This window comes from Tachyglossus aculeatus, chromosome X2, assembly GCF_015852505.1.
Source record: "Tachyglossus aculeatus isolate mTacAcu1 chromosome X2, mTacAcu1.pri, whole genome shotgun sequence".
In the NCBI taxonomy this organism is placed as follows: domain Eukaryota; kingdom Metazoa; phylum Chordata; class Mammalia; order Monotremata; family Tachyglossidae; genus Tachyglossus; species Tachyglossus aculeatus.
The window spans coordinates 23,147,689-23,171,883 of record NC_052100.1 but is presented as its reverse complement, the minus strand read 5'-3'; the positions used below and the strand labels follow the sequence as shown (position 1 = coordinate 23,171,883).

General features: G+C 40.8%; 1 protein-coding gene across 1 annotated transcript; it reads left to right on the top strand.

Moving 5' to 3' along the window:
* Positions 1-7,867: 7,867 nt before the first annotated feature.
* SERPINB2 (serpin family B member 2) lies at positions 7,868-23,838 on the top strand. The gene is made up of 8 exons (XM_038771479.1): positions 7,868-7,928; positions 13,568-13,744; positions 17,481-17,609; positions 19,178-19,306; positions 20,489-20,606; positions 21,229-21,371; positions 21,844-22,008; positions 23,434-23,838. The coding sequence occupies exons 2-8, from the start codon at positions 13,577-13,579 to the stop codon at positions 23,836-23,838; spliced, it is 1,257 nt and encodes a 418-aa protein (XP_038627407.1). The 5' UTR covers positions 7,868-7,928; positions 13,568-13,576.
* Positions 23,839-24,195: the final 357 nt, after the last annotated feature.

Genomic DNA, 24,195 nt, shown 5'->3' with positions numbered 1-24,195 from the left:
TCTCCATCCAAACCACTACCCTGCTCGTTCAAGCTCTCATCCTATCCTGTCTGGACTACTGTATCAGCCTCCTCTCCAATCTCCCATCCTCTTGTCTCTCCCCACTTCAATCCATACTTCACGCCGCTGCCCGGATTGTCTTTGTCCAGAAACACTCTGGGCATGTTATTCTGCTCCTCAAAAATCTCCAGTGGCTACCAATCAACCTATGCATCAGGCAGAAACTCCTCACCCTCGACTTCAAGGCTCTCCATCACCTCGCCCCCTACTACCTCACCTCCCTTCTCTCCTTCTACAGCCCAGCCCGCACCCTCCGCTCCTCTGCCGCTAATCTCCTCACCGTGCCTCGTTCTCGCCTGTCCCGCCGTCGACCCCCGGCCCACGTCCTCCCCCTGGCCTGCAATGCCCTCCCTCCCCACATCTGCCAAGCTAGCTCTCTTCCTCCTTTCAAGGCCCTACTGAGAGCTCACCTCCTCCAGGAGGCCTTCCCAGACTGAGCACCCTCCTTCCTCTCCCCCTCCTCCCCCTCTCTATCCCCCCGCCTTACCTCCTTCCCTTCCCCACAGCACCTGTATATATGTATATATGTTTGTTCGTATTTATTACTCTATTTATTTATTTATTTTACTTGTACATATCTATTCTATTTATTTTATTTTGTTAATATGTTTGGTTTTGTTCTCTGTCTCCCCCTTCTAGACTGTGAGCCCACTGTTGGGTAGGGACCGTCTCTATATGTTGCCAACTTGTACTTCCCAAGCGCTTAGTACAGTGCTCTGCACACAGTAAGCACTCAATAAATACGATTGATTGATTGATTGATTCTCCTGTTCCTGTCCAATCCCCATGAATGGGTTATGCACACCTATTAGCTCTATTTCCTATCTTCTGAATCCCTTGTTGACCTTCTATAATCTGGTTTTGACACACTTCACCCCTCCAAGACCACTTTTTAATGGTATTTGATAAGTGCTTAATATGTGTTAAACACTGTTCCAAGTGCTGGGGTAGATACAAGTTAATTGGATTGGACACAGTCCTTGCCTTGCATGGGGCTCACAGTCTAAGTAGGAGGGAGAACAGGAGAACTGAGGAACAGAGAAGTTAAGTGACTTGCCCAAGGCCACACAGTAAGCAACTGGAAGAGCCAGTAGTAGAATCCAGGTTCTCTGACTCTGAGACTTGTGTTTTTTCCATTAGGCCATGCTGCTTCTCTTTCCAAGGACACCCAGTGGCATCCATCTGGCCAAATATCACTTACTGTACTCTATCCTAGTATCCCTTGATTTCTCAGCTGCCTTCAGCACTGTGGACCACCCACTCACTACTGTTTTTTCTGTACAGTACTCTTCCTGGTTCTCTTTAGCTCTCTGGCCAGCCCTTCCCAGTCTCTTTTGATAATTTCACTTAGGCACTTCCATATTCTCTTGTGTATGGTAACTGTATTGTAACTGAATAATTGGTGAAGCCGAACACTTGGGTATCTGGTTCTGTCTTTTCAGTGATGAAAGTAGGCTGGCACTATCATGCTGTCACAAGACATATTGGCATGGTCTACGCAGCATTTGGAAACATCAGCTCTGAAAGGCAAAAGGAGTCGGACTAAAGATAAAGCTCAATGTTTATCAGGCTGTTGTTGTCACAACATCACTAAATGATCATCAGATATGCAAGGAGCAGATCTGGAAGACTCAGGAGCAGATATTACATTGGAAGACCCAGCAAGACTCCACAGTGAATTTAATTTGAGAAATGAAAGACAGGGAGGAGTCATAGATGATATCAAGGTTGCAAGCTTTAGTCACAAAGATGGTGATGCTGACAACAGAGATAGGGATGTTGGGAGGAAGGGAGGGTTTGGGAAGGGAGTTGACACATTCGGTTTTGCACATGTTGAGTTTGAGGTTTTATAGGGTCACCCCAGTGGAAATGTCTTGGAGGCAAGAGGAAATGAGGTATTGTCTAAAATAGGGGAGAAGTCAAGGTTAAAGAGATAGACTAATGAATCATTTGCATAGAGAAGATAGCCCTGAATAGGGGTAAATTTATGGAGGGGCATATAAGGATTGATTTGTCCTATATTACCTAAATTGAAGACCTGGAGGGTGAGCGATTATTTTTAATGGTATTTCTTAAGTGCTTACTATGTGCCAGACACTGTAGTAAGTGCTGTAGTAGATACAAGCTAATCAGGTTGGACACAGGCCATGCTCCACATGGGGCTCACAGTCTTAAACCCCACTTTACAAATCCCCACTTTACAGATCACAGAGAAATGAAGTGACTTGCCCAAGGTCACACAGCAGACAAGTAGCAGAGTCAGGATTAGAACACAGGCCCTTCTGACTCCCAGGACCATACTCTACTCATTAGGCAACACTGCTTCTCAGGATTTAACAGGATCTCAGATCTGATACCTGTTTTTATAGAGGTGCAAGTTTGGGAAATATCCAGGCTTCTGAAGTGAGATGAGGTCATCTCTGCTGGAACCTATCTTCCATCGCTTACCACTTAAAACTGCTAAACCCCTCCGTTAGAATGTAAATGCCTTAAAACAAGGAGCCATTCTCCTCCATCTTTCGGTGGCTTCCCAGAAAACACCCGTGCTTGGAATACCCTGGCTTTTACTATAGGTTTTTGCTTGACACGTAATAAGTGCTTAATAAATATACTACCACCACTACTACTTTTACTACTACTACTCTACTACTGCTAATAACAATAATAATAAACAATAGTAAAATAATCTGGGAGTGACAAGGCCTGGGATTGCCCAGCCAGAAAAGCTAGGTGCCACCACAGGGCAGTAGTTCCCAGTAAGGTCTGGGGATGAGGAAAAGACTATCAGAGAGAGGAGGACTGGTGGCAGTGCAGCTTCCAATGATAAGACAGCCATCTCCGGGACATCTGTCAGAGTGAGAATGGGCAACGAAGCAACAGAGCAGCCTTGCAACTCTGTGAGGCTTTTCTACTCAGAACCTTTGAAGAAATTGGAAACCCACTAACCAAAAGGATTACTTAGACTTTGAGCTCTATGTGAGATGGAGACTGTGTCCATCCTGATTATCTTGTATCTACCCCAGCACTTAGCACAATAGTTGTCCCATACCAATCACTCAATAAGTACCTTTTTAAAAAAGATTAAATCTGCTATTTGATTGCATTTATATCTGTTATATCCATTTCTCTATAGAACTGTAAATAGGTACTAGATTACCAACAATGGATGAAATTATGTTGAAGAAATGGAAAGGTCCATAAGTTAATAATAATATATGGTTGCACAAGTCCCCCCACTTCTCAAAAACCTCCAGTAATTGCCTAACCCTCTCTGTATCATAAAAAAACCTGTCACCATAGGCTGTAAGATACTTAATCAGCTCTCTCCCCCGCACTTATCTTTGCTCCTCTCCCACTATGACCCAAACCTCTTGCTTCACTTTTCAAATACCAACCTACTCACTGTGTCTCACTCTTGTCTCTCTCGCTGACCTCTTGTTCTCACCCTCTTGCCTGAAACTCCCTCCCTTTTCACATCCTGTAGCCACTACATTTCCTACCTTCACTAAAATTTTGACTAAAATCACATCCCCTTCAGGTTTTGACTAACCTTTCATCTCCCCCATCCTATTTCTCCCACTACTGCATCACTTGAGCCTTCACCCCCTAAGCACTTAGGTCCAGTGCTTAGAACAGTGCTTTGCACATAGTAAGCACTTAATAAATGTCATTATTATTATTATTATTATTATTACTCACCCCGATCGACCCCTTCCCCAACCAGCACTTACATACATATCTTTAAACTTGGTTGTTCTCCATTACCTGTAACTTATTTTAGTTTCTGTCTTCCCTGCTAGACTGTAAGCTCCTTGCGGATGGAGATTGGTTCTTCTAAACACTATTGTACTCTTCCAAGCACTTAATGTAGTGCTCTGCATAGAGTAAGGGCTTAATCAATATTATTGTTCAATTGATTTGAATGATTGATCTAAAAATGTATGGAGGAAGAGTCAATAGCAAGTGTCCACAACACTTTTTTTTTTGCAGAAGAGCCAAACAAAATGAAACCATTTGAGCAGTTGAGAAGTATTGTGACCTAATAGATAGAGCATGGGCCTGGGAGTCTGAAGGACCGGGGTTCTAATCCTGGTTCCACCACTTGTTTTCTGTATCACCTTGGGCAAGTCACTTAATTTCTCTGTGCCTCAGTTACCTCATCTATAAAGTGGAGGTTATGATGGTGAGCCCCATGTGGGACATGGACTGTGTCCAACCTGATTAACTTGTAGCTACCCCAGTGGCTAGTACAGTGCCTGGCATATAGGAGGTGCTTAACTAATACCATAAAAAAGTAGTTGCTCAGCAAATGGCCATACAATTATAGATGAGGCTCCATCATAGCAATAGCTGTTGCTACTGGGGGTGGAATGAGGGATAGGAAAGGGAAGGGAAAGGGAGGATAAAGGGAAGGACTAGAGAATGACCAGGAGGGGAGAAGGGAGAAGGAAGAAAAAGAGAGAAGGGAGAGACAAGGGAAAGAGAAAGAGAGGGAGGAAGGAGAGGGCAAAGGAGGGGAGGGGAGGGGAAAGAAGAGGAAAATGGAGGGAAGGGGAGGGATGAAGAAATGGGCTTGTCTGGGCAGTGGTCCCCTTGGGGCCCCCACTTAGTCATGAGGTCCTGCTGAGGGGCCACATTAAGCAAAGCAGGTGATGTCATCATGTGAGGCTGTGGACCTGGTGTAATGGGTGTGATGTCATGGGCGTTGTGGTCAGAATTTTTTTTCCAAGTTTTACCCCTGGTATTAATCAATAGGCAAATATTCAAATACAGTTGTATCATACTTAACCCCTGAAAAAACAAGCACTGATATACTATGGCAATTAACCATTATATTTTTTCTCTTGTTTTAATTAATCAATAATAGTTATTGAGCTAATAATAATAATGATAATTGTGGTATTTGTTAAGCCAGAAATAGCATGGCCTAGTGGAAATAGCATGAGTCTGCAAGTCAGAGGACCTGGTTCTAATCCTGACCTCATCACTTCTCTGCTGTGTGACTTTAGGCAAGTCATTAAACTTCTCTGTGCCATAGGTTTCCTCATTTGTAAAATGGAGATTAAATCCTATGCCCTCTTACTTACACTGTGAGCCCCATGTGGGGCAGGGACTGTATCCAGCCTGATTGTCTTTTATCTACCCGATCACTTGGTACAGTCAATGGCACATAATAAAGGTTTAACAAGTACCATTATTATTATAAGCACTATATCAACTACTGTACTAAGCACTGGGGTAGATACAATTCAATCAGGTCTAACACAGTCCCTGTCTTACTTGGGGTTCACAGTTTAAGGGGGAGGGAAAACAGGAAGTGCTTGAGAGCTTGCAGTAGAATTAGTCATTTTTTTCTAGTGGTTAATATTGTTTACGATTATTTCTTCATGCCGATTTTAGTTGTTTTTAGGTTAGAGCTGTCATAGCTTTCTCTTACCCTACCCTAGCCCTAGCCCTAGCCCTAACCTAAATTTTGCTTTCTTAGGAAAGCAGCATGGCATAGTGGATAAAGTACGGGCCTGGGAGTCAGAAGGTCATGGGTCCTAATTCTGGTTCTGCCACTTGTCTGCTGTGTGACTTTAGGCAAGCCACTTCACTTCTCTGTGCCTCAGGTACCTCATCTGTAAAATGGGGAATAAGACTGTGAACCCTATAATAAAAAAAATAATAATAATAATGACAATAATGACGATGATGGTATTTGTTAAGTGCTTACTATGTGCCAAGCACTGTTCTAAGCTCTGGAGCACTGTTCTAAGTGCAGGGACAATTTGCTTGTATCCACCCTAGTGCTTAGTACAGTTCCTACCACATAGTAAGTGCTTAACAAGTAGCATTATTATTATTAAGTCGTTGTCTTCTTAAAGGTCTTGTAAATTATCTTCTGGTAAAGTTGTATATGGGTTTCAATGTGCTTTTAAATTCTAAAGGAATCTGAGGGGCACTTAACCTAAATTAGATATGACAATGGTGAAGCCTTATTTTTTTCCTCAGGGCACATTGCTGTAACACTTCACTGGTCAAAATATTTATTGAGTTCCTACAGTGTACAGAGCGATGTACTTAGTGTTTAGGAGAGTATAATTAGTAGACACCACACCCTGCCTCAGAGAACTTTCAATCTAGGGTGGGGAGGTAGAGAAAGTGGAGGAGTCAGATGCTTAAATAAATCAGAGCTAGGAGAAAGTAATAGAGTAGATCTTTATACTGTATTCCCAGGGAGAAGGGCCTGGGGGGAGAGTGTAAATCCTCAAGTACTTAGGTGGTACGGAAGTGCTATAGTGACAATAAGTGTCTTTTATAAAGTGGGGAAATTAATTGGGGAAGGCCTCTTGGAGGAGACAAACAGTAGGGCCTAGTGGAAAGAGCATGGGCCTGGGAGTCAGGGAACCTAGGTTCTAATCGTGTCTCCTCCTGCCCTCAGGACATCTCCATCTGGATGTCTGCCCGCCATCTAAAACTCAGTATGTCCAAGACTGAACTCCTTATCTTCCCTTCCCAACCAAATAATGAATAATCATTCATTCATTCATTCACTCAATCGTATTTACTGAGCGCTTACTGTGTGCAGAGCACTGTACTAAGCGCTTGGGAAGTACAAGTCGGCAACATATAGAGACGGTCCCTACCCAACAACGGGCTCACAGTCTAGAAGGGGGAGACAGACAACAAAACAAAACATGTAGACAGGTGTCAAAATCATCAGACCAAACAGAATTAAAGCTATATGCACATCATTAACAAAATAGATAGAATAGTAAATAATAGAGTAAATAAATAGAGTAATAAAACCGTACAAATATATATACGAGTGCTGTGGGGAGGGGAAGGAGGTAGGGCGGGGGGGATGGGGAGGAGGAGAGCTGCTGTGCTTCTGTTTCCCATCTGTCCTAAGAAAATTCAAAACTTGTTCTTCCTCTCCTATAGGTTTTGAGCCCTGAGTGAGACAGGGACTATCTCCAACCCAACTACCTTGTACCTTCCCCAGTGCTTGGAATGTTAACAGTTATCACCATTATTATTATTACCTTGTGATTTCAGGAGGGCTTTGAAGATGGGGAGAGCAGTGATCTCTAGACTGCGAGCTCGTTGTGGGCAGGGATTGTCACAGTTTATTGTTGTATTGTACTTTCCCAAGCATTTAGTATAGAGCTCTGCACACAGTAAGTACTTAATAAATATGATTGAATGAATGAGTGAATGGTGTGAAAGGGGAAGGAATCCCCAGCAGCAAGAAGGGTGTGAGGGAGACTTGATTGAAAGCAGGATTTTGAATCAGTGATTTGCTTTAAAAAGACTACATTAAAGCAGGGTGAAAAGTAATGGCATTTATTGCACACCTACAGAATGCTATACTTACTAAGCATGTGGGAAATACTGTATTTATGTGTCTTCCTTTGGGTCTCTGTCTCACCTCTCTCATTCTATCGAAATACTGAATATCCATATGTCTGTCGGTCTGATCTATCTTTGTCTCTATCTCTGCCTGTTTCTTGTTTGTCCATCTTTTTCTCCCCCATATCTTGGACTGTTTCCAACTCTTACCAGGTTGTGACTGTACGATTGAATGAATGAATGAATGAATGAATAATGCCTTCATTATCGGCATCGGCAGATAAATCGGCAGAGTTTCTATATGATGTCATTTGCCCAATCACTTTTGTAGTCTATATAGAAATACATTTCTATTTGAAGGGCGTTCCCTCTGAGTAAACTGTTGAATCACTGTGAACAATATATCTGAAAAAAAAAGGGAAAACTACCGAGGGGAGTGGCAAGAGCTTTTAAAACCAGGCATTCTGACGCATACCCTGCAGCAAACTAAAGGGAAGCAATACCTGACAGACTTCATCTCAGAGCCAAACAAGGTACTCCAAATATTTCTGTGGTTTCAGTGTCTATTTTTACTTGGTTTTCCAAAAATGGGATGTGAAAGGGTAACAGTGTTCAGTGGGGAAATGAATGAGAAATTATTAATTTTTAATTAGCTTAAATGAATATATTTTAATTCAGATTAGAATTAGAATTAGTGTAAGGTTTTTATTCACATATGTTAAATTAATATAATAACGATGATACCACTTCTAATGATAATAATAATTGTGGTATTTATTACATGCTTACTATGGGCCAAGCACTGTACTAAGTGCTGGGGTAGATATGATATAATGAGGATGGACATGGTCTCCATCCACAGTCCAACAAATATCTGTGCTGCTTTATGATTCAAATTAAAATCTACATTCAGAATGCCATGCAAAATTCATGGCTCAAGTTAATATAAAATATAGCTTAAACTAGCAATAGTCTCTAAAACCGAGTCTGATGGATGGGTGGATATGTTCTCCAATAGTATCAGGAATTAATGCAGCTTTCTTTGATTCTAAGCCTTTGAGGAGGTTTAATAGCCCTGAGATGGTGCCTACTTGGGCAAAGACAAGTGAGTTCACAAGCAATTGTCTGCTTTATTTGACCAATTTAGTCAGTCCAAATAATTCAGCTTGAAGTTTTGCTTCAGTGACTCTACGTTTTGGCCCGAATTTTCATCATAATTGCTTCAGCTCTCCACTTTAGTTCTGTAGACATAGCCTAATTCTGTCTAATATTAAAAAAATCATTAGGATAATAGATCTATTAAATTACCTAAAATCTTCAATGTATCATTGAAAAAGGTTTCATTAAGCTTATCTGCCATTATTATTGCCTTAACTGTTTAACTTTATGCTTCCAAGATGCATTAAGCCCACAGCTCATTGAGCTTCAGAGTATCAAATTAAAAAGTGGGAAGGCCTCACTGGCTCCTTGTGGATGGGAATGGGAAGAAGTCAGTGCCTATACAACTTTATGTAGGCAGACATAGAGAGACAATTTTCTTTTGAAATGGCAACCAGAAATAGGAGTTCCTATTTTTACAGCTTTTGACTGAGAGCAATATCTTTTATAATGCACTGTTTTTCTCTTCATCTTTGTTGGTGAAAATGGTGGTGTGGATGTGGGGCACCTTTTGTTTAAAACATTCATTTATGCCTTGATGTACTTGTAAATGTACTCGTCACTTGTTTCTTTTTTATTCTCTATGTGTTTTATTGCATATTACAAATATACAGAAGGCATGTTTCTAGGCCTAAATAGTCCTAAGGGAATATTTCTGGAGCCTAGCATCCTTCCAGTTATACATTTTAAAAGAATTTACTAAATTCTGTCTGGCCAACTCCTAGTGGAACATTGATCAACCTGTGTAAGAGTAGTTAAGGGTGAAATGTGTAAGATTTAATTGAAACAGTACGATTACCTGTAGAGTAAAACACTTATAAGAAAATGCAACCTTGTTAGTATTGACTATATGGATGATATATCACTTCTAATTCTTTCAATACTAGTTCCCAAATAGAAAGTTCAGAACATGACCAAAAAGCAGAATTTGAAGATAGACTTTTGAAATTCTCACTGCATTTTTCCAAGTTCAGACAAAACTAAATATTTCAAAGAAGCAGCGTGACTCAGTGGAAAGAGCACAAGCTTTGGAGTCAGAGGTCAGGGGTTCAAATCCTGGCTCCTGTGTGACTTTGGGCAAGTCACTTAACTTCTCTGTGCCTCAGTTCCCTCATCTGTAAAATGGGGAGCCCCCCGTGGGACAACCTGATCACCTTGTAACTTCTCCAGCGCTTAGAACAGTGCTTTGCACATAATAAGCACTTAATAAATGCTATCATTATTATTATTAATTAGACTGTATTTCTGTATGTGTTGGTGAATGCGCATTGGCAAAAGACATTTCTTGCCTTTCCTAAGAGATAAGAGATGGCAATTTATTTTTGGAAAAGGTGATTTTTAAAGACCCAGTATGTCCATTTGTCCCACAAGAGTGAGAAGTTGCTCTAGCATGTATTTTTAATTAATTTGTATTTGGTATTGTTGAGAAATGAGTCCATTAGTTCACAGGAACTAATAGTGAAATTTGAATGACTTGAGACTAAGAATTCTGCTGGGCTACTGAGAATGAAATATTCATAGTAAAACTGCCTATCGTTTGATGAGAGATAGCAGCTTCAGAAAGGGAACAGTGAAAGAAGGGCCTGCAGATTAGAGAGTGGAGTGATAGCTGCATTTGCTGAGATGTCCCGCTGCTTGATTCTAGCCAAACAAACCCTACAGGAATAGAAAACTAGAACTACAGCCTGCATTTCTGTTACAATCCTTCCCAAGGCAGCTGATGACACAGAAGAGGCTGAAGTTGGAGGAGGAGAATTTGCTTAGGAAGATTAGTTTCTGTGTCCTTTGGAATACATATACTTTAAAATCATCATAGGTATTGTATTTGACCTTAATGAAAGCCCAACAATATACAGTTGAAATTGTGTTCTAGTTCTTCAGCCCACATTCTCACTTGGGTGTGTCAAAACATTTGGTTATACCTCTATCATCAGCACACCCAAGGCGCGTCTATGTTAATCGATGCTTGCACAGACTGTGGCATATAGCTTGCCAATAAATATCACAATGGAGACAGATAATTCCAAACATCAATCAGTGGTACATACGTACCTACACACCCATCTTGAGAATGTTTAGTTCTGTTCTTCTTTCCAGGCTCAGGAGAGAATGAGATATGCACCTTACTTGAGGGAGAGAAGTCGCCCCCATCCACTCCCATCCAACAACCAATTTCCTCCCAATCCCTCCTCTAAGAGAGCTGCCACTGCCATTGCCACCCTCACCAAAAGCCGTCCTCAAACATGGCTTGATCAGACCACCTGCTTCCTCCCATCCTTGTCCTCATCCCTCTCCTGGTACCAGTCCTTTTCCTGCAGTGGCAGAGCCGGGTACCAAGAGTCCCCAGCATGTAATTGGCAGATGGAGCAATCCTTCCAGCACAGTCAGTCTAGCTTGCTCTGGGCACAAATCTCTACTTGTGCTCAGTTGGGAAGATGCGGTGGGAGGGGTGGCATCCTCTTGAGTGAGGTGGGACTGAGAGAGGAAACTAAAGTAGCAAGTCTCTTGCTCTCTGTCTGCCTTGGGTTGCTTCATTCCCTACATCTCCTCCCTTGCCCTGTGATTGTTGCCTTCAGTATAACCCTCAAATCTACGTGGGAGGTCCAGGAAGGGAGGAGGTGGGAAGGGAGATGCTGGTTCCTAGCCCAGGCCAGGAGCTGAAGCTTGATCCTCTGGTTGCAGCTGGGACTCAGGGTGCAGGATGGAAGGTAGTGCAGAGGTGGGGAGAAGGGGGTACAGTCCAAGCCTGACTCTTCCTCCAACCTGCAACTTGGGCAGGGCATCTGCCTCCCTCAATCTTCTCATCCTCTTCTCTGCTAGTCCTTGCAGTAGCTGGGGTCATGTCCTCATGTCAGGGTGGCATTGGCTCAGCTACTCCACCCCCAAGTGGAACCTAAATCTGGGGCTGGGATCAAGGGGGCATGCTTGCTAGCTCACTCATGTCCCTTGGCTCCAGCCAGCATTACAGCTGTCTCTCTCTGCTCCTTTAGAATCCCAGAGCCCTGTGAAAGACAAGCGAAAAGTAGGGAAAGTTGGTTCTCCTTTAGAAGAGAGAGATAGAGCTAGTTAGAAGACTGACTTTCCCTTCTCTTCACTTCTCCTTTATGGGGCTCTGGGATTTCCCCTCCCAGGCTCTGTGTTTCTCAACCCACCTCCCTGCCACCCCTGCCTGAGTCCTTAGTTCTAATGCAGGACTGACCAAGATGGCAGGGGAAGAGCCAGAGGTGAAAATAACAAGGGATAGATAGAGATGAGGGAGAGCCAGAATAGCTGTTCTGCCCCATAACCTCCCCGAGCCCTGACATCTGGGTGTGAAGGTTGGGGGAAACAGAAATTAGATAGAAAAATCCACTTTATTTGCTTCCTCTACCTTCTCTCCTCCCCAACTTCCAAACTGTAGCTTGCTTTCCACTTGGGCGTGTGCTCTCTATCTTTCTCTCTCTCTCTCTCTCTCTCTCATTCTTTTTTCCCCTGTCCTCTGGTGTGGTCTTTGAGGAGCCAAGAATGCTACAGACCTGAACTGATGGAGGAGCAGGGTGAGGCCATTTTCTCACAAGCCATTTTTCCAGATCTGCCATTGAGAGGGCCACTTATATGCATGGAGAGGAAGCGGGAGGGGAAAAAGGATAGTGCAGCTGGGGAAGTGACAGAGAACCACACTCCAATTCCAAGCAGAAAATATCTCTTGGCCAGAGGATGGGGCAGTGCAGAGAGACAGAGAGTAAGTAGTATTAGTAATAATAATTGTTGTTGTTGCTATGTTGCAGTAGTAATTTTATTTATTGAGTGTCCACTGGGTATAATGCACTTTACTAAGCATTTGGTGGAAACAAATGTGTAGTAGGTCAAGAAGAGATTTCATGGAGAGGAAATAAAGGCAGTGGGTGTATATAACCTGTTCCAGGAGTTAGATATAGGAATAAGGAGCAGAAAAATAGGTTTATAGCTGGAGGGTATTGTAGGCTCAAGAAAGGGAATTTTTTTAGAGTGGGGAGACTTGAACAAGTTTGAAGGCAGAAGGAAAAGAGCCATCAGATAATGAGAGGTTGAAGATAACAATGAGGGAGGAGAAAAAATTGGGAGCATATGTTTTTAGGAAGTGAAGGAATGCTGGTTAGAGGTTCAGCTAGAGTGGATGGATTTGGAGAACAGGCAGGAAATTTCCTCTTGAGAAACAGTTGAAACAGGAGAAAGACAAGGAAGGAGCAGTAGAGTGGTGAAGGCATGGGGGAACCTTGGGAAGTTCTGGATTGATGGCTTCAATTTTACCAACAAAGTAGTTTGTGAGATTATCAGCAGTATGTGAGGGAGGCAGTGTGAGGACTGGATAGGGACTTGAAGGTTTAGGAAAGTTGGTAGGGTTCATGGGCACGGGAATCAATGAGGGAAGCATAATACAGGTTGTCAAGTGGAAAAGAGAAGTGAGTTAGAGCAGGATAGGATGGATTTGTAATGGAAAGAGATTGCCTGTTTGCCTATTTCATGGATTTTGGCCAAACTAATTCAGCCCCATAGACACAGAAAATGTACTGTGAGGATGATCCAGGGCTGAATGTTCATGGTTCAAGAGCAATGAAGGGACAAGGGGACAAGTGAATTGAGATTTATGGAGAGGGCAAACTGAGACCAATGGATGTAATTCACAGCAAGATGTTGCTGGGGCACCTGGCAAAGTGTTTAGCTCCAGAGCCCACAGGGACTTAATTCACTCCTCAATGTACAGTTCAAGAAGTTTGAATTTCTAAGGTAACTGAAATTCAAATCTGTTTTTGATTGGCTAGGAGGTTAGAAATTTGGCAAACCATCAAGTGACATAAAAGATAAAAATGTCTAGTCTTCTTGTGTAATTCCTGTCCCTTCTGCTTCCATGGAATTTGGGCAACATTAAAAATCTTGTCCCTGTGCACAGGGACCAAGAAGACAGAACCAGAAGTATTTTTGTGTTATGTTGATGTCAACAAATTAGGTATCCACATTTAGAGGTTTTTACTTTTTCTTCTTTCTCTCTCTCTAGGTTGATACAATGGAAGACCTCCAAGCAGCTAATACAAGCTTTGTCCTTGATCTTTTCAAGGCTCTATCTAAAGCAAATAAAAATAAGAATATCTTCTTCTCCCCTTGGAGCATTTCTTCTGCTATGGCCATGGTCTATCTAGGAGCCAGAGGTAACACTGCAGCTCAGATGTCAGAGGTAGGTGTGAGCTAATGTAGGGTGTCAATTTACCTGCTCTTTTACTATCCACTGGAGAAAAACTTGAGACTGGTGAGAGAAAAAAATAATCAAATAATCAAATAAGGGCTATAACTATCAGGACAATTAGGCCAAGTGAAGAAAACAAACCTCATCAATTGTCCAATAGAGAAATTCAGCATGTGATCTCACTCAGTAAGAATCTTACACAGCTACAGTAAAGGCTGAGTGGAGGCAATTATGCAAATCCAATACTACAACCCCTTTCAATACTATAAAACTCATTTCCAATATTCCCTGTTCCTGATATGCTATCTCCCCTTGGTTTTGCTGACATTGTGCCCTCCTGATTCTTTCCTAACATTTTCCTCACTCCTAAAACAGTAGTAATAATAATAACAACAAAATGAATAGTATTCATTAAGCAAGTACTGCATGCTAAGCACTAGGGCAGCACAAGGTAATCAAATGAGACACAGTCCCTGTTCAACATATCAATCAATCAATCAATCATATTTATTGAGCACTTACCAAGACACACAATTGGAGAACTCAGATCTCTGGGCTCCCTTGCTCTTTCTATGGGTTATGCTTCCTCCATTCATTGGCCCTTTTTCCAACTCTCATTCCCCTCATTATGGGTATCCCACAAGGCTCTGTTCTGGATCTAGAAGCAGTGTGGCTCAGTGGAAAGATCACGGGTTTGGGAGTCAGAGGTCATGGGTTCTAATCCTAGCTCTGCCACATGTCTGCTGTGTGACCTTGGGCAAGTCACTTAATTTCTCTGAGCTTCAGTTACCTCATCTGTAAAATGGGGATTAAGACTGTGAGCCCCACGTGGGACAACCTGATCACCTTGTATCCCCCCCAGGACTTAGAACAGTGCTTTGCACATAGTAAGTGCTTAACAAATGCCATTATTATTATTATTATTATTATTATTACACTTGTTCTCTCAGGGATCTCTTTCACCCAGCTTCAGCTACCAGCTGTACACGATTGACTCTTAAATCTCTTTCACCAGCCCCAACCTTTCTCTTGCTGTAACAGCTCATATTTCCCCGTGCCTTTAGGATGACTGCTCCATTGACACCTTAAAATGGAAAACATTCTTTTAGACCTCAGTCTCACTCTGTTGCTAAACTCTGTCAGCTCTTTCTCCACAATATTTCCAAACTTTCTTTACATCGAAAGGCTTTTGTCATTTCCTGAGTAGAAATCATTATCAGCCTTTCCACTGGTCTCCCTGTTTGCAACTTCTGCTCTGTTGCACCTATACTAGATTTTGAAGCCTGCGTCATCTCCCTTAAACACCCTCAAACCTCACTAAAAACCTCCCAAGATTATCCATTTCCTTCTGCATCAAGCAAAAGCTCTGGACTTTTGGTTTTCCAAATCTCCATCAGCTGTCATTTTTACTTATCTGCTCTCTTTATCCTCTTCTCCCTAGCCTGTGCTTGTCACTCCTCCCAAGCAATGTTTTTGCTATTCCTTGCTCTCATTTCTCACCCTCAGACACTTGCTCATGCTCATACGCTGTTTGGAACTCTCCTACCCACCCCAGTTCAAATCCACCAGGTCACAATTCCCCCCATATTCAAATACCTCCTGAAATCGCACCTACTCCAGAAGGTATTTCCAGATTAACCTCCTTCTCTTTAAGTCATAGCCTCCAAACTATTCCCTCATCATTTAAATTCTCATCATACTTTTCCTGTCTTATCATTTATATACTCTACTATTAAGCATTTATCTATTCATTTCTCCATCTTTATTGGGTTTTTCCTCCTAACTGTAAATTATGTTGTATCTGTTTCCAGTATGTTGTAAATTCCTTGAGGATAGAGATTATGTCTTTTACCTCTATCACACTCTCCTAAATTCTTAGCACAGTGCTCTGCGCATAGTAGGCACTCAATAAATACTATTAATTGATTGTGTAAATCAATTTTCTACATGTGCCATTTGAAGCTTCTGCCCACCAAAATGTTCCCAGCCTGTTATTAATCTTGCACTTTTAAAATGTGAATATTAAGTTTTCCTATGTGAATAGTGACTAACTTAAAATTGGTTCTAATGAATGATACAAAGGCCATTGCAGCTGCACAAAAGAAGATATTGTCCAGCACTGCCATTATGAATTAAATCATTGAATGTCTCAAAATGTTTATTTTTATAAATGGTGCTTGTACTATATGGTAAGCATTGCGCTAAGCCTTGAGGTAGATACAAGATAAGCGTGTTGGACATCGTCCCTGTCGCATGTGGAGGCTCACAGTCTTGGTACATTGCAGTTTAAGTTGCCCAAGATTGAATTACAAAATTCCCTGGTGCTAGTTATATTTTGCAATCTTTCTTTTCTCTTGACTTTAACAAAGTTTTTTTTTATTAAAAAACAAATCTCAAAAAGAATCATGTTTAGGCAACATCATATTCTGAACTTTAAATATCAAAATTAACCAGAATTCAAGGAAGAGTTCATTCATTCATAATTAAATGTAGAAGCATTTTGAATCATCAAATTGAAAGTATGGGTCTTGGCTTTCTTATTATCTCTGTCATAAATTCACTATTTCCTCTAAACAAAAAACCCTGCCTCAGTTAGAAAATGTATATTTAATTCATGAGCTGATTGGAGGATGCTACGGAGAAGTATTGGAGAAGTGCTGGAGAAGACATTTTTATTCTTGTTTTACCCTTTCCCAGAAACAATTTGGAATATATTACTCAAATTTGAATTCTTACTGTCCAATCACTTGCTCATGCCCCTTCTCCCTCCCTCCCACTGCATATCTTCTAGACCACAATTCTGCATTTTAAAGCCCTATGAAATCACATCTCCTCCTATAGGCCTTCCCTGATTTACTTCTCATCTCCCCATGTCATATTTTCCCAATTACCAGCTCAGCACTTCTGTGCCAACTATTCATTTCTGTGCTCACAACTACCTGTGCTGCTTCTGTTCTAATTGACTTATATACCCTATTCCTTAATATCCACTTTTCTTTCCTCCTCTTACATGTAAATGGTTTTCATGGCTATGTCTCCTGGTAGACTATAAATCCCTTAAGGTCAGGGCTTGTGTCTCCTAACTCTTTTGTGCTCTCCCAAGCACTTATTAGAGTGCTCTGCACAAGTAAGTGCTCAATAGTATTGATTGGTTCCTTTGACCTCCTCCTTTTTCTCCTCTTTCTTCCCCCCTCCTTCTCATTCTTTCTCTCCTCCTTTCCTTCCTCCTCCTACTTCGCCTCCTTCTTTTCCTTTACTTATGATTTTCTTGCTAAGACTATAGCCCTAACCATCTTAAACTAACATTCAATTAAAAAGCAAAATGAGCATTTTGATTTTAGAGAAGCAACATTGCCTAGTGGATCGAGCACAGGCCTGGGAGTCAGAAGGACCCGGGTTTTAATCCTGACTCCTCCACTTGTCTGCTGTGTGACCTTGGGCAAATCACTTAACTTCTCTGTGCCTCAGTTATCTCATCTGTAAAAATGGGGATTAAAACTGTGAGCCCCTTGTGGGGCAGGGACTGTGTTCAACCTGATTTTCTGGTATCTACCCCAGTGCTGAGTACAGCCTGGCACACAGTAAGGGCTTAACAAATGCCATAAAAAACAAACAGTAAAATCCATCCATTTATGGAAGAAAGCAATAGTAATCATTTAGAATATAATACTAGTGCTTGATACACTGTGCTTTTCACTATTTATTTACATTGTAATTTTAATTGTAGGTCCTTCATTTTAATCAAGTTGGAGGAGATGAAGTAGACAAAGCTACCCAAGTGGCCATAAAGAAGCCAATTTATTGTGAAATGATGCAGCAAATCCGAAAAGAGGATTATCCCCCTGCCATTCAGAAGGTATCTCATCCATTTAGCCATCTCACTAAATACACTTTTTACAAACATTATGGAGGAGGGGAGCCAAAGAAAAATCTCACCCTGAATCCCTTGAGAATACTGAGAGATTAGGAAGTGACTGTGCTAGTTTTCCAAATGGTTCTTGGAAATCATGTGGAGAAAACTTTCAAAAAGGCAGGTCTCCAATATTACTTCAGTCATATTCACCCTCCAACATGTTTTCAGTCACTTTATTTGGTACGTGTCATTATCAGATTATCATTTGGTCCATGACACAGGCCTCTTGAAATTTCCTTCTGTATTTTCTAGTGTTTCAAAACTAAATCTATCTTCCTTATTTTACAAATAAGCAAGTGGAGAAGATCGTCCATCAGTTACTTTTCTTCAAAATAGAAGATACATAAAATGCTAATTAAATAACTTATTTTTAACACACAGCAGTTCCTGTTAAGAGTGTGGTTGGAGAAATCAGGTATCTCACGGAGTCCTTTATACATCCTAAATTTGGAATTCTGGAGTCCACCTTTGACATTCTCAGACAGATTCCTTCATTGCCTGAGGACATTAGGCACCTTTGGAAGTTGCATTCACCCTTTCCAGCTATTAGAGAACGCTGTAGAAATTTAAAGTTTCAGTCTCTGATACTTGAAATAAAGAATTCATATATCTTCCAAGTACATAAATAAGAGCTGTTTAGGCTCAGGAAGAAACTAAACCATTCTGTATACTGCAAAATCACAAACCAATTCCCCCAATTAGTCTATTTTTAAATCCATTAACTATTTACAATAATGTTCCAGCAGAAATGCCACTAAATGTTGAGAATATAGTCAAAGCATTCATTCATTCAATCATATTTATTGAGCGCTTACTGTGTGCAGAGCACTGTACTAAGCGCTTGGGAAGTACAAGTTGGCAACATATAGAGATGGTCTCTACCCAACAGTGGGCTCACAGTCTAGAAGGGGGAGACAGAGAACAAAACAAAACATATTAACAAAATAAAATAAATAGAATAAATATGTACAAATAAAATAAATAGAGTAATAAATACATACAAACATATATACATATATACAGGTGCTGTGGGGAGGGGAAGGAGGTAAGGCAGGGTGAGGGGGAGGAGGGGGAGAAGAAGGAGGGGGCTCAGTCTGGGAAGGCCTCCTGGAGGAGGTGAGCTCTCAGTAGGGCCTTGAAGGGAGGAAGAGAGCTAGCTTGGCAGATGTGCAGAGGGAGGGCATTCCAGGCCAGGGGGAGGATGTGGGCCGGGGGTCGATGGTGGGACAGGCGAGAACAAGGCACGGTGAGGAGATTAGCGGTAGAGGAGCGGAGGGTGCGGGCTGGGCTGTAGAAGGAGAGAAGGGAGGTGAGGTAGGAGGGGGCAAGGTGATGGACAGCCTTGAAGCTGAAGGTGAGGAGTTTTTGCCTGATGCATAGGTTGATTGGTAGCCACTGGAGATTTTTGAGGAAAGCATATTTTCCCTTTGAAGAAGGTGCGATCGTTGATTTTCAAGGGTCTTTCTTAGATCTCAAGGATACATTATAAAACAATTCTTTTCTTTTTAAAGGCCCAAGCCAGAAATGAAATCCATACTGGATTCCAGGCACTTGGATCTGCAGTCAACAAAGCCTCTGAAGTTTACGTATTTGAAAGTGCCAATAAACTATTTGGAGATAAATCTTTTCAGTTTAAAGAAGTAAGTAACAACTCTCACCAGCAACTATCAATCCAAGACCTCCTTTTAGAGAAAGAATCAGAGGTTTTTTCAGAAGTGTTCCAGATAAATCTTGAGCTCTACAGTGATTCCCTGTAGAGGATAAGGTAAAAGATGAGATAATGGCAAGTAGACTCAAATACCTTACAAGGAGCAGGCAGTCTGGAGAAGAGTAAGGGCATGGAGTTCTGCTTGCACCATTCAGGCTTAGTCTGACATTATGCTGTCACTCTTTCCTCTCCTATCTTAGGACATTCCCTTTAATAAGGTGCCATTACTTAAGTCACCAAACTGGACATCATGACCTCTTATGGCATTATTTTGCCATATAAGGCAGGTGTTCTATTCAAAAGGGCACAACTGCCCCTAGACTACTGTGTGGCCTAAAGTAAGTCAAAATGATAATAATAATAATAATAATGCGATATAAGTGCTCATTATATACCAAGCACTGTACTAAACACTGTACTAAACCAAGCAAATTGGACATAGTTCTTATCCCACGTGGGGCTCACAGTCTCAACCCACTGACTTTTAGCTGTAAAATGGGGGAAATACCTTCCTTTCTTTATTGTACGAGGATGGTATGGGGACAAAATGAGACAATTAATGTGAAAGAGCTTTTGAAAAATAAAAGTTCTGTGCAAATTCAAGGTTATTATTATTTGCCAGGGCATTCCTTAGGCCACGGACTCCTGTAAGATGGAGCCAGTGACTGCATTCCAAACGCATCTGCCCAGTGCATTGGCCTAAATGTTCTTAGAGATACTGTCTTAAACTCTCCTTGAAATCTTCCAGCAAACATCTAAGTAAGCTCTCCTGGGAGTTTATAATGCAACCAGATTCCTGGCTGGGTATGAGACTATGGGAAAAAAAGACAAAAAAAGATAGTTTGCCAGCTTATAGGAAAGAATCAACTTTTGTGGGTGAAGTGTGCTTGGAAGTATAATTTTTATATGACATCCTATGTTTCTAAAATAGAGTATTCTGCCTGTGAAGTATTTATGTGATGCATTGTTTTTTTTTAAATGGAATTTGCTGCAGAGCTACTTTAATAAGAAACATTTAGGATTTTCATGGAATGATTATTTTTCTCAATTGATAACACCTAAAGATTTTTGGGTTTATATATATTCTAATCTTTGAAATTTCACTTCCTCTAAGGAATACTTGCATCTCTGTGAGGAATACTACTCTGCAGAGCCTCAAGCAGTTAACTTTATGGAAAATGCAAATGAAACCAGAAAACAGATCAACTCCTGGGTTGAAATTCAGACAAAAGGTAAATCCAGGAAAAATACTGACCACTGTTTTTTTCCATTTGCAAAATTGTTACTAAGTACTTAAAAATGGTTCCTTGAAGTCTGGCCATTTATTTCTCTCTCTCTTGACCCCACTTCTCTCACCTCCAAACAAAATCCAGCAATAACTTTTTTCTTTAGGTGAAAGCAGTTATCTGCACAAGTAGTACTTCGCTTAGCCCCCTTTCTGGCCTGATAAAAGGAGCAGCCCTCTTTAACTGGGGAAGACCATGGTCTCACAATCTTGAATGATCTGCCCCGGACTGCCTAATATATAGAATCTCCTCTGGTGACACCACTGCCGAACAGTTGGAAAATAACTTGAAGAGGAGTAAAACTCTCCTCTTTCCAAGTCTGGTGGAAACTTAAAAATTTTCTCTGATGTTGTACAAGTTTTTAAGAAAACTGGGAGTTTTATCCATGTCTCAAATTGAGTTTGGAATCATTTCAGTTGATGCAGGAATTGGGCAGGGTTTGAAAGTTCAGGCAAAATGCCTCTTTAGGTTTTTTACATTTTTTTTTTCCTTATAGGAAAATCTCTAAGGTTCAGCTATGTAACAAGTACCATACAGAAAAGCTAAGTAAATGTCATGTCTCCTGCAGGTAAAATTCCAGTTCTGTTACCTGAAGGTTCTGTGGATGAGGAGACCAAGCTGATCCTTGTCAATGCTGTCTACTTCAAAGGAAAGTGGGAAAATCCGTTTCAAAAGAAAGCCACAAAGCAGCAACCTTTCCGAGTGAGCTTGGTATGGAACAATATGATGAAATTTCACAACACATCATTATGGCGAATTGTTTGGGGCTGTTTTCAAATGTGGACTTGTGTGTGTGTGTGTGTGTGTGTGTGTGTATGAGGGAGAGAGAAAGAGAGAGAGAGAGAGCAAGAGAGAGATTTAAAACCATTCAAGACTATCATTCATTGAGCCAGTTTCCATAACCAAAGCCATTTCCTTGCTTGAGTTAGGAGTTGCTGGGGTCACATGAACTCTTTCAGCTCACAGACTGTTATTCAAAGCCCTACTGTTATACGCAATAACAAATTTAATGCACTATACTATAAATGAATCGTTTACCATGTAAAGCCATTTCATTATTCTATGGTCCTAATTTTCTTTTGGTCAGCAGTGCGGAAGGACAGCCTATTCTCTTTTGAACATCTACATTTGTGAGGGATTTTACAACTAGAATATTCTATTCTTTATCTTGAATTTTCCATAGTCCCAGCATAAACCAGTACAGATGATGCACCAGAAAGCAACACTCCAGATTGGTTACATAGAAGAACTGAAAACTCAGATTCTTGAGCTGCCTTATAAAGGAGATATCAGCATGTTCCTACTATTACCAGATGAAATCAGTGATTCATCTACAGGTTTGGACCAGGTAAGAAAATTGGGATGAACATACTTACAGCTTAAGAAAGACTTAAATATTTAATTGAATGATAAGGGAGACCATTTAGATTAATGAAACGTGCCCCAAACTTTCATATGAAACATTAATAAGGATATGGAGATAAATTCTAAAATCTTCCTTTCTGCAAACATTTTTACCGGCTTACAAAATTTTCACTGCCATTTCCACACATTTTTCAGTGCATGCAAATTCTTCTTTCTCCAAAAACTGAATTAGTCTAGGCTAAGTTGTTTTCTTTCAAGTCCTGGATCGATATGTCTATGTTCATTTGCGTAGAACTTGAAACCTCTGAGTTTGAAAATCATAAACAAATGTAACTGAAGAAGTTTGGATTAGGTTTGTGGGTCAAGGGAGCACTTTGCCTTTCACTGGTTTCTTTTGCATGGGTGGCTTTACATTATCTTTAGGGCTTATACCTGGTATCCTTTATGTGCCATCCAATCCCAAATACAACCACATGAAACAAACTATTTTCCAATCATTGGATTATAATAATTAACAGCATTTATTGAATGCCTATTGTGTGTAGAAGACTATATAAGGACCTTGGAATTTGAACCCCTATTTTTACTATCCTAAACAAGATTCCTCTCCTTACATCAAAAACCCAGTTCTCATAAAACTAGATTTTCTGAACTTTCCATTTGGTCTCACTTATTCTTCCATTTACTAAGGAGCAACACTGTTCCTTTAAAATGCTCTGTAGCCCCACCGAATAGAGACAATCAAGTTCAAAGTGGATCAGTATTAATAGCAGCCATACACTTTCTAAGATAATAGTACTGACAGTGTGATCTAACCATATGTTTCACTGTGGTTAAAATGGTGGATGCGTGACTAATACACCTAAGGGCCTCTCTCTATTGTCGAGCCTCTTGGTATGCCACTCCCCGCTCTTGATTACTGCCCAACAACTATTCTGTACATTGTGCTGATTTCCCAACAGGCACTCCTCTTTAGCTCCACTTTAGACAAGGTTTTACTATATCTTTATATCATTTATTTTGTCCTCCTGCCTTGCCGATGCTTCCTTTCCATTTGCTACAGGAGGTGCTTAGAGATTCTGTTGTCTTCTATTCTTCTCATGTGCCTAAGAGAGATGTATAGCTGTTAGCATTGCTTCAAAGCGGGTGATTATCTTGTTCAACCACTTGGTATTGCATATGGTGGCAGATAATTTATATCTTGCAAGGCATCTGTATGAAAGAACGTTACCCTAACATGAGGCCATCAATGTGAGCATTTTATCTGCTTAGTCCTTGTAGTTTGCTGGCAATCCAATTGCTGCCAAATGCATTTTAAATGGAAAAGTCGAACACATAGTATTCACTTTAGTATTTCTGATTTTGGATATTGTGCTTCTCTCTCATTCATCCATTTTTGCATCTGCAGCTAGAAAAGGAATTAACCTATGAAAAACTGAATGAGTGGACCAGCAAATCCACCATGAAGAAGGGACTTGTGTATGTGTACCTGCCTCAATTCAAGCTGGAAGAGAATTGTGAATTGAAATCCATCCTGAGCAGCATGGGGATGAAAGATGCCTTCATCCCAGGGAAAGCCAACTTTTCAGGCATGTCAGAAAACAACAACTTGTTTCTATCCCAAGTGTTCCACAAGGCCTCTGTGGAGGTCAATGAAGAAGGCACGGAGGCAGCGGCTGGCTCTGGAGCTGTCATGTCCGGGAGAACTGGCTATGTTGAACTTCAGTTTGTGGCAGATCATCCTTTTCTGTTCTTTATCAAGCACAACAAAACCAATGGCATCCTCTTCTATGGCAGATTCTGTTCCCCATAAGATAGGGACATCCTGTTTCCCAACAGGATCTTGCAACCTGAGAGATAAACCTCAAAGTTGTTAGTCTGAATGTCAAAACAGCTCAGAGACTTTGTTCCTCATGTCCCTTTTACTCTGACTAATTGCCATACTGATACTAATTAGTTATTGTTGGATTTATCACCCTAAATACAATTCACAGTACTTGTAATTGCTTATTATTATTATCATTTATTATTATTATTATTGCTTGAGAAGTTTTTTTTACATCTAAAATGCAGTCATTGTGTTATTTATCATTTTATTGGATCAATAGATATAAATAAGTGATTGTCCTTCAAGTTCAAAGATTTTGGCTAGTGATAGTGAGAGTCTAGC